The sequence below is a fragment of the Micromesistius poutassou genome (assembly GCF_964030765.1).
Source record: "Micromesistius poutassou genome assembly, chromosome: 3".
In the NCBI taxonomy this organism is placed as follows: Eukaryota; Metazoa; Chordata; class Actinopteri; order Gadiformes; family Gadidae; genus Micromesistius; species Micromesistius poutassou.
Window position 1 is genome coordinate 12,656,183 of NC_140273.1, and position 11,613 is coordinate 12,667,795.

Below are 11,613 nucleotides of genomic sequence, written 5' to 3' on the forward strand. Positions count from 1 at the left end.
TTGTCTCTTTAACTGACATGTTGGTCGGTCATTACTCGTATTATTCTCAGGGGATATGAATCTGTTATAGAATGTCACATGATACGATCCACCTCCCCAAATATTAAATTTCAAATCCCAAGTTATTCCCCATTTGGCGAAGTGGAAGTACTTGGAGACCAAAAGTACTTTTGGGTGAGGATTCTAACCTTGTTTATATGTAACTGTTGTTGTTTTCTCTGTTTGTTTCATTTTTTAATTCAGCAGTGGAGACAAGTAACCAGGATGGTCACCCATCGCATGTAACTGCCCTCAGTTTGACCAAGGCCATCGAGACCACCGATTCCTCCCAGTGAACCTTGTCCACGCCTGCATCAGCCATGTCGAGTATAAACAATGCGCTTTGCATTGAAAACGGACAGAACATTGACCTTTCTCTCTTAAAGGATAATCTTCAGGACGGTGGATTAAGCCAGCTTTTGGATTATAATGCCGAGATGGAAAGGTACCGGTCTTTTGCAAACTTTTACAAAACCAACGGTGCGTTTCCACAGACTGCCAAGATTGCCCGCATCACAACGCCCATTTTCCCCAGCGCCAGAATTGGCATGTCCCCTTGGAACTGCGATAACGCCATGCTCTGGGGGAGGAAATCAGCGGCAATAAACCCTAATAGGACCAGCATGCATAGAAACGACTCCCACAGGCCAGGGAAGCCTGGCATGGTGCCAGAGACGCTGCAAATGGCAAATAATAATTTCCTCTCTACCTTATCCCCCGAACACTGCAGACCTTTAGCAGGAGAATGCATGAACAAGCTGAAATGCGGCGCTGCTGAAGCAGAGATAATGAATCTCCCAGAACGCGTTGGAACTTTTTCCGCTATTCCGGCTTTAGGGGGCATCTCATTACCTCCTGGGGTCATCGTCATGACAGCCCTTCACTCCCCCGCAGCCTCAGCAGCCGTTACAGACAGTGCGTTTCAAATTGCCAATCTGGCAGACTGCCCACAGAATAATTCCTCGGCATCCAGTGGAAACCCGGCGAAGAAGAAGAGGAAAAGGTGTGGGGTCTGCGCGCCCTGCAGGCGGCTCATCAACTGTGGCGTCTGCAGCAGTTGTCGGAACCGCAAAACCGGCCACCAAATCTGCAAATTTAGGAAATGCGATGAGCTGAAGAAGAAGCCGGGCTCGTCGCTGGAGGTGAGAACCTGGGGAGGGTGGGGGGCTCTTGCTTCCCCTTTCTTTTGTTATTATCCCCTCGCACTCCAAAGCATTAACCTTTTCATCCAGTCACGTTCTAAGCCCTCGAAAATTGTTTCCATGCCCACCCATGCCTGAACATCCCCCCGGCTTCTCAAATCTGCCTACCCGCCTAGCCTAATTGGCAGTAATTAGGGGTGTTTGTGCGGAGCGCAAGCTGAGCTTGGCTCAGACACCCCTAATTGCTGCCAGTCAGGCTGGGGCTGGAACACATCCGAACAACCCAGGGCTTGGCTCAGCTCCAGGCAGGGCTGGGAAATGGTTTTCAGCAGAAAGCCATCCCTCTCTGCACCCGGTCATTTTAACCAATTATGGAAACCGTCTCTGGATGGGGAGAATCAATATCCCACAAAGCCTCCGCGTCCGACCACGGCGAGATGGTGAGAGTGATGGCAGGGCCGCTGATGGTGTTTCTCAAAACACCTCCCAAGTGTATGCTGGGTGAAGGAGGGAGGTGTGGGGGGGGGGGGACCATTCAGACGGATCCTCTTCCCCGTGATCCCATATGAATTGATTGTGCATATGAGGCTGAGGTGAAATCATTTTATATTCCATTTGGGCCATTATGGCCAACTATGGACCAGCCTAGTGAGTGGTGCATATCAATAAGGCATAAACGGAGGGCCAGAGGATTCAGTGGCGCTAAGGTGGAGGGATAGATAGCGGTAGATTATTAGCGACAGCAGAAGTAAGGGAAAGAGAGGGCCGGGTTGTTGTTTCATAATAATTGGTATATTTTAATTGATGGAATTTGGTGGATGCCATTTGCTTATCTGGTGCTTAAACTGAAGGTAAATATGAAGCTATGGATGTGTCTCTATTAGAGCTGTTTTGTGGAGTCTGGCTTGACATAAGCGTATATGGCGTTGAGTCACCAACAAAAACAACTGGAGGGCCAGACGATTACCTCGTTAATGAAGCGATGTGTAAAAAACACACTCATGTAAAAACACCTTGTATCTGGAATCCAAGTCATGAATATGAGTGACATGAGTGCTTTATTTATCTCATGATTCATTCATAAGCGTTGTGTCAATAATGCAGAAAAATTTATAAGACTTTATTGATAATGCACTTTTCATAACATTGTCAAGACTGATATGCTGGGCTGATATGCTGGTGCATTGCATCGATTTTGTATTGATGAAGAACCGTAAAGATGTGGTGTCATAATTCATTCATTCACTTTCATTCAGTATTACATGCAGCATGTAGTACATACACTGGGACACAGAGCAAAGAACAGTCATTTAATGAAAGAGGAATGTTTGATGGACAGAAACAAAGATACCCTATCATTGTCCATAACTGAACCTGAAACAATCTGATTTCCATATCCAACACAAAATCTGTGGTTGAATGACGGTTTTTCATTGGAGTACGAATCAATGGGAAGGCATAATTACGTTTTTTGCTTATGAATGACCCAATGATGATGATCCCCAATGAGAAAAAAAACCAAAGTAGTCTGTCGTACAAACGACGGATAAACTTAAGCCGTCTCCCGTAAACTGCTATCAACTTCCGTTGATGACAGAGGAAGTAAACAAGCCCCAGTGATTTTACTGCAGCATACCGTACATACGTATCCCCCATGCATTCCCTAACGCATGTGTTTCAGGAACAGTGCGGTCAAATTGATTGCTGACCAAAGCAACCAAAGCACCTTCGACTGGTTTGAATTTCATCCCAAGGAGAATATTAATAAACATGGTGCCTGTATAGATGATATTTATGTGTTTATTTTCCAATATGCCCTCCTAATGCACACATACATACAAACACACACACAATTATAACGCATATATACATAAGAATTGTTTGTTAAAAGTCAACAATAAAAAAAATTGCATTTAAAATTGCAACAGTTATTTTTAAGAAAGTAGTGACGAAACGATGGAATCATCGCCTCATTACCGCGGCCTCGACCACATCAGACCGAGTGTGTTAGCCGCCCGCAATCAACACGTTGATATCCCCTTGTTAACCCAGCCCTCGCTGTGCAGCCAGACGCACTGCTGCTGGTGAAGTATGTATGAGCTATGTACGGACTGTAACCTATACGATGGCCCAGCGCGCTCTAACCAAACTATCGGGTATCCGTTCCCTTAGCATACCAGACACCACACCACACCACACGCCACACTACCCCTCACCATGCCATACTATGTTAAGATAGATCTATAGATCCACACACAAACCAGGACAGAATGTATGGGACAATAATTTGGTCTATAATATCATGCCGTCACACTGTGGTGCAGGAAGGAATATCAGTATTGTGGTCAGGGTGTTTGACGGCCAGCCAAAAGCCACCCAGAACCTTTCGCGGACCACAATGTTGTCTACCTGTAGGGATTTGTGGGCGAGAAGCCTAACCCCCTGCTCATTAATGAAATACAAAATGTTTTCATTGTAAGATGCTTTGGTTGTCTGCTAAATGACATAATGAGTAACTGAGCGGGAGTATCATTCGTTTATCGTTGGCCGTTTCATCAGGGATAATGAAGACCCACCCTCCCCACTTGAGCAGACAAGCCATGCAGGCTCAACGGCTGAGGAGGCTTAGATGTGGTTTCTAACTACAGACCTGACTGAAGTGCTGTTTGGGAAGTTTATTTGTTCTAGTTCTAGTAATAGGAAGCGTGTTTGATGCTCACTCAGGGGTGCTCTGCGTGAACAGGTGTCTCCAAACAGGTGTCCCGGAAGGCGACCTTGCATGCGTAATGTTTGGGTAGTCATCGTGGCCCCCGTGCAAAACATCCATTTTCCAAGACAGTTAGAATTACAGAGAGGTGGGATATAACCGCCAAGTCAAATCCAAACTTGCTTTTGAAGGGTTTCCTTCTTGTGAGTTCAGTTAATTAATATTATGGGATTTTCTCCACCTGTAATTGTCGTTAAGGACTCTGTAATTACAGGATCCGGTGCAGGCCATGGTGTTTTTACACATATGATACACGTTAGAGTCATAGTATAATATTGTTTATTGTTGGGTTTGCCAAACTGCAAAATAAGGTTGTTGAAGTGAATTTAAAATTAGATTTTGCAGCCTACATATATACACAGTCTGTCTCCCCTAGTCTAACGTCTGCTCCAGTCTCTCTCTCTCTCTTGTTCTCTCTCTCTCTCTCTCTCTCTCTCTCTCTCTCTCTCTCTCTCTCTCTCTCTTTCCCTCTCTGTCTCTCTCCCTCTCCCTCTCTGTCTCTCTCTCTCTCTCTCTCTCTCTCTCTCTCTCTCTCTCTCTCTCTCTCTCTCTCTCTCTCACACACACATACACACACACACACACACATACAGATAAACATTTGCAGACTGCACCGTTAGCCCTGGAAGAGACGATAAGCTACTGGCAGCTATTTAAATGTGGCTGTCAGTGTTTTTCACATGGGAATCACCCTGAACTAATTATATCTTAAGCAGCGGTGGAAAATGCAAATCAGAATTTTACTCACACCCCTGAAATCGGAAAGCCAATTTAATCTAATACCCCCTTTAATTTAGCGCACTAATGCAAGACCCCAGAGGATTGCCCTGGTGTCACTATGTGATGCTGTTCACCGGCAGGCTTGGGTTTCTTTCTCTCCCTCGCTCTCTCTCCCTCTCTCTTTCTCCTCCCTTTCTCTTCCCCACTCTCTCTCTCTTCCCCACTCTCTCTCCCTCTCTCTCTCTCTTCCCCACTCTCTCTTTACCAGTCTCTCTCTCTGTCGCTCTCTTTCTCTTCCCCCCCCTCTCTCTTCCCCCCTCTTTCGCTCCCTCTCCCTCTTCCCCACTCTCTGTCCTCACCACTCTGCCTCTCCCTCTTCCTCACTCTCACTCTTCCCCACTCTCAGTCTATACCCCTCTCACTCTCTCTCTTCCCCACTCTCTCTCTCTCTCTCTGCTGATTTAATGTGAGACCATGCTCTCTAACTGAGCGTTTCCGGGGAGCGTCCACATTTACGTACCGCACAGCGGTTGGCACCAAGGTCCCCACAAGTAGTAGATGCATATTCTATAGGAAGTGGTTGGGATTTCAACTTGTTGGTATCTGATTTAACATAAACGTACATAAAGACACATTACAGGCACCAAATACATTGAAGGAACATTGAATGGCTTTTGCATCAATGGGCGCAGCTGAGGATCACGATAGCCACTGTAGCCACTATCATGGCTAGCCTCTAACATGACTAGATGCTAACATGGCTAGCCTCTAACATGACTAGATGCTGACATGGCTAGCCTCTAATATGACTAGATGCTGACATGGCTAGCCGCTAATATGACTAGATGCTGACATGGCTAGCCGCTAACATGACTAGATGCTAACATGGCTAGCCTCTCTAACATGACTAGATGCTCACATGGCTAGCCTCTAACATAACTAGATGCTCACATGGATAGCCTCTAACATGACCAGCCCCTGCATTCAGTTCTCCATCCATACTGCAGTGGCACAAGAAATCACCTGATAAACAAACACTGAGATTACGCTTTCAAAATGCTCAGTGTAAGACACAGCGTGGAGCAGGGAGGGAGGCGCATACATCTCAATGAAAGGAACCTGAATGGCCAGTATTGTTGTTCTTCAAAACATGGAAACGAGGAGTTTCCATGAGGACTTCACCACACACACACACACACACACTGTGTGTGTGTGTCTCTCTCTCTCTCTCTCTCTCTCTCTCTCCCCTTTGTGTCGATGTGCTGTGGTCACATGAAATGGGTGAAATGAAAAGGTGCCAGGGCCGCGCGGAAACCTTCGCAATTGTGATAAAAGATCCCCCGCCCCTCCGCCCCCCCCCCGAAGACGGTCGGAAGCAGGACCTTGAGGAAAATAGCCCGGATCCCGGCCCTTAATGAGAGCGAGGGGGTGAGCAAGGAAGCCAAATAAGCAACAGCAGCCAGGTCTAATTTGTTTTAGGTGTGCTCAGAATAGATAAGGACAAATCTGTGCCCCCCCTCCCCCCCCCAACCCACGCTCTCCCACCTCCCACCACTACCAGCCCCCCCCCCACCCCACAACCTTTGGCTCCCTGGAGATAACACTGAGTGCTCACAGCCAATCTCTGTGGGGCAGAAGAGAGGGGGGTGAGGGAGAGTGGGGTGGGGGGGGGGACAAGACAGAGAAAAAAAAGGAAAAAAAAAAAGAGGGCTGGGAGCTGAAGCTGGAGGGACAGGCGGCTTTTAGATCTAGCGATCTTTATCTCGCTGGATTTATTCAAGCTTTAAAACTGCAGATTAATTTGGCAGCCGGGGTCTGGCGGAGTGTGAAAAATAAAAAAAAATAAAAACGAGGGGAGGGGATTTTTAACGGGGTCAGACACCTCGCCGCACGCCGCCCCAAAGGGCAGCCGTAAGCTGCTGTCAAGACAATAGGATTTTGCCCATCCGATCCGCCGCCACGCCCAATCGCCTAATTACACACAACCCGGGCTAGCGGCCGGCTCGTTGGCTAGCTCTGGCCCCTTGCCACCACTCCCATGTCATTGCGGACGTTTTCGGCTTCAACTTACAGGCCGGCCGTCTCCGGGGCTATGGGGGCGTTAAACAATTCATTGTTTTTACCACTGTCCCTAATCAGGGCTGGGGGGGGGGGGGGGAAGCAGGGGTGCCTGGGATACTGCCCTGACACCAGGCTGCCTGTTGCTGATGGCGCCCTCGTTTGATTTAACATCCCCTGGTCCCCACCTGGAGAAGTGAACCTGGTGTTGGGGGTGTGTGTGTGTGTTTGGTGTGAGAGAGTGTGTGTGTGTGTGAGTGAGAGCTATGCACAAATTTCCATGTGTGTTTCTATGTAGGTGGTTGTGTGCGAGCGTGACCACATCGGTGTGTGTGTTTATGTGGATGCATATGTGCTGGTGTGTGTGTGTGTGTGTGTGTGTGTGTGTGTGTGTGTGTGTGGAGGTGGTGGAAGGCCGCCCAGAGGGAGCTGGACAGCGTGAAAGTGCAGGTGCGCGAGGACGTTAATGTGTGGCACATTAATCTTTTAACGGATGACGGTGAATTATTGATGTTGGCTCTGGCTGAGAGGTAAAAAGGTATCTCGCCGTTATAGCGAACCTGAGTATGTCAGCCGCGAAAGGTCTGTCATAAATGCAATGGTTGCTGGCAGTGGTTTGAACGTTTTCTGCGATTTCTGGCTCTGGTGTGTTTACCGTATGAGACTTATTTATACAAAAAATAATGGCTTTGAAGCTAAGAATTAACATTGCATCAACACCACAGGCCCAACATATGAGTGAGGAGAGAGGGGTTTGCAGACGCTTTATTTCATAGTATTTTATTCTTGAATATTGTTAAGACAATTCAACAAATAAGTTAATTCACTGTTACCTCTACAACCTAGTATTTTTAATCATTAGAGTGGTGGGGTTTCAATGTCAGTTTTTTTTTTAACACTTTCTTAAATGGCCAAACTCAAGCTATTTCTGCAGTGAGACTAAACCTGGGTTTGGTCTGTTCAGCTTCATTATGTTGACTTGATAATTCATTGATGACTAGCATGGCCTCGGGGGCCATTTTGGTTTATTGCCATATGGTATATTCTTAGATGTATGCCTCATTTCTGAAGCCTTCTCTAAACGATTAGAACTGATTTCATGATTTGAGTTGACTTGCTGCATTCCTCAGTCTTCAAATAATTAAATTAATTGTGTATTCTGGGTTGCAAGGTGGGAAATGATGAGTTGATAAACATGGTAATAGGAAGAAAAGCCCAATTTTTTATGATTCAAAAATGCGGGTGGCGGTGTGGATGCGAGCAGCAACAAACGTAAGCTATTCATTAATTTGTGAATTAATAGCATACGTTTGTTCATTCATTCATTCATTTATTTGTGAAAATTCCTAGAAACTGTGGAATTAAATGTGTGAGTGACAAGTGGTGATTGGGTGGAACCTGGTCAGTATAGGTCTAGATTTTTTTTCTCCAAGTCAAATCCACGCATGCCACCACCGTCTCTATTGTGACTCTGCTTTCAACCGCTGAATTATTCATGAAAACCATCTGACACTATGCCCGGAAAGGCTTTCTGAGGTATTTCAAGGTTTGTTTTGGGTTTAGTTTTTTTCGCTGATAGAAACCCCGGGGTTAGAGAATGTCAGATAGACATGGTGACAGAGTCTAGTGTCCGGCCGGCTAATGCTAGCATTTACCATGTGTCAGTTGATAACATCAACAGCTTTGTTTCCCTTTAGAAAATCAAAGATTTTGTCATTTCAGAAAGATGAACCATTAAGTTGTTGATAGATTGTTATTACTCCTGGAAATTTCTGTCCAACTTTACTCATCAAATGGAAAGACTTCCTACTACTATGAGGAAATACTGTGTGTTGTGACACTGGCTGATCAGTGGTGAGTTCAAACAAGAAATCAATGGGGATTGTGCTCAGGGTAAATCCGTTTTCAAAAGCGGCCTTCAAAACATAGTCTGTAATCAATGTTCACGGTCTTAATTCATAGTTTGTGTAAAAGTTGTCCCTACAGCTTCTTTTATTTTTGAGTTGTTTTTTGAATTACTATGGTATTCGGGATAAATCCAGTATAGGCTAAAGAATAGGCTGAAGTAAGTTCTTCCATATTCTATGGGGATATCCACAGGCATCATTACAGTCATATAAATATAGAACGTGTGTACTCTGTGCCCTGCTCTCTTGAATATTAATGAGTAACTTGGTCGTAGGTTGTTGCTAAGCGAGCGTGTCACGTCTCACCTACATAACACATTGATCCGGGGAGGGTAAATATGCAGAGCTTTATTTATATATATTTTTTACACAGAGTTTAACGGCTCCCACACAGCTGCTGAGGAATCTGCTGGAAACAAGAAAGTGTACTCCTACTTTGCATTTCAATTCTTGCATTTCATGCGACTGGCAGCACGTTGCACGCTACGCTCAGACCTAGTCTCCGTTCCACCCACGAGGCTTCTCTCCCTCGGCTCCCCTGTCGTCTCTCGGCGGTGTTACCCCATCAAGCCCGCACTGGAGGAATTACAGCCGTTTCCGTCCCCTGATCCCTCCGGTTCGTGCTCCTTGTATGTCGAGTAGCCTCCAACCTCCCACCACCACCACCGTCACCACCACCACCCCCGTCGCCTCCTGCCAATCCCCTCCTGTATGTTCAAACAGCCTTGTTAGCAGAGCTCCACAGCTGCCCGTCCGCACCCAGTGTGCAATTTTACATTTCACTTTCCTGAAATCCCTGCATGTGAAATTAGCTTCCTCCACCCCCACCTGCCACCATCACCACCACCAACACCTTTCCTGTCATCCACAGGACCACTTGCACCTTACACCTCCTCCCCCCTTCTCCTTGGGTTTGGTGTTTTAGCTTTGACTAGCAGGGATGTGACAAAAAGGGTGCTGCTTAACTTGAACGTGGCCACATTAGCTGGTAGCTAATTTAGATTGTAGCTGGGGATGTGTTGCAGCTATGGCAGCAGCTAAGTGATCCTGACAGTGACCGTGTAACCCCCACGTCTGGAGTGGCCATCAAGTAGGGCAATCCAACGCTTCTTTCTTGTTACCCACCCAGTGGGGCTGGCGATGCTACTGTCTTAGACCGGACTCATACTGTGCACGTCCGTGCACCCGCGTTACGTTAATGTCGCCATCCACAGTTGCGAGGGTCGCTTATTATGCGAATGTCCGTTCGCAGCCCGGCATTTGTGACGGAGCCGACTGTTCACGTAGCAAGCACTCTGACTGTGCATCATGCTCAACATAACAAAATGTACGCTTTATTTTTAAGACAGCCAGGAGATCCGCCATCTACAACATTTACATATTTCATCACTGACAGAATATCAAGAGAGCCAAACCGCGTCGAACCCCTGGCGAGAAATCGAACAAAAGCTTGAGGGAGATGACAATACCTAATGCGCATGCTGCTGCTTCTTCTACCTGATTTTGACGGTGGCTGGCCGACGTCTTTGTTGTCAATACTGCCACTAACCGGAACGGAGTGTGGATCAGGAAAGGAGCATGCGTGGAACGCCAGGCTGACGCGGACCCTCAATCATACTATGAATGGAACGGCGTGCGCGTCTGGACGATCGTTACAAGTCCACAGCTGCATCTGCAACGCTGACCGATCGTTTAGTGGCGACCCAGTAGGGCTAGCGATGGTTCTGACTGTGTAACCGCCCAGTAGGGCTAGCGATGGTTCTAACTTAGTAACCGCCCAGTAGGGCTAGCGATGGTTCTGACTTAGTAACTGCCCAGTAGGGCTAGCGATGGTTCTGACTTAGTAACCGCCCAGTAGGGCTAGCGATGGTTCTGACTGTAACCGCCCAGTAGGGCTAGCGATGGTTCTAACTTAGTAACCGCCCAGTAGGGCTAGCGATGGTTCTGACTTAGTAACTGCCCAGTAGGGCTAGCGATGGTTCTGACTGTGTAACCGCCCAGTTGGGCTAGCGATGGTTCTAACTGTGTAACCGCCCAGTAGGGCTAGCGATGGTTCTGACTGTGTAACCGCCCAGTAGGGCTAGCGATGGTTCTGACTGTGTAACCGCCCAGTAGGGCTAGCGATGGTTCTGACTGTGTAACCGCCCAGTAGGGCTAGCGATGCCGCTGACTTAGTAGCCGGCCAGTACCACTTGCAGTACTCCTGTCAGTGTGGGCAGGCTTTGCTAAGCCTCACCATGCTTATAAAGCTCTCATAATGATAACGTCAAAAAAGAAGCTGAAACGCATCCGCACATACGCATTCATTAAATGTTATACCCCCGAATATTTTCAGTCCCGTGTTACGGATGGCGGTGTGTGTCGGTATGGTGTTTATTTTTTAGGTGCTGCACACATGCTCGCGCCAACCCGCAAATCTATTTGGATAAAAGGGGAGAGAAATAGTGGTTCCTGGAGGAATGGAGTACTGTAATTACACTCCCCCCATTAGCATACGGCGGCATGGGAGAGACCCAGTGTTCAGGGCCCCCGGCGGCTCCCTGCCATATGGCCCATCTGTGCTTCTCATGTGATATTTGGCAAGTCGCTTGCTTGAAGGTCAAATATCAAGTCAAAGGACCGTGCAGGAATTGCATCTATGCTAATTGCTCTCGCTCGCCCCGTCCCCGACCACTTCATACCCCTGCATTGCATTATCCTTTTTTGCCTCTCTCTCTCTCTCTCTCTCCCTCTCTAGCCACCGCCTCTCTTTCTCTCTCTACCCTCCCCCCCCTCTCTCTCTCTATTGAACGGAGGAATGGCTGAGAGAGGCTGGAGTAAGTAATCAGCTTTAGGATGTTTCTGAGATGGAGATGGATTTGCTTTTTTGCTTTTTTTCTTCACGCCTCAGCTCCTAATCCCCCTTCTGTGACCCGCTCACGTCTTCCACTTCAACCCCACCTCCACCCTCCATCCCTCCATCCCACCATCCTCATCGCCA

The 11,613-nt window shown here is 47.3% G+C and overlaps 1 protein-coding gene across 1 annotated transcript; it reads left to right on the forward strand.

The window, feature by feature from the left end:
• Window positions 1-359: 359 nt before the first annotated feature.
• Window positions 360-3,280, forward strand: cxxc4 (CXXC finger 4; the record flags this gene model as incomplete). The annotated part of the gene is made up of 2 exons (XM_084465959.1): window positions 360-1,181; window positions 3,248-3,280. 2 exons carry the CDS (start codon window positions 360-362, stop codon window positions 3,278-3,280), a joined length of 855 nt encoding a protein of 284 aa, XP_084322085.1.
• Window positions 3,281-11,613: the final 8,333 nt, after the last annotated feature.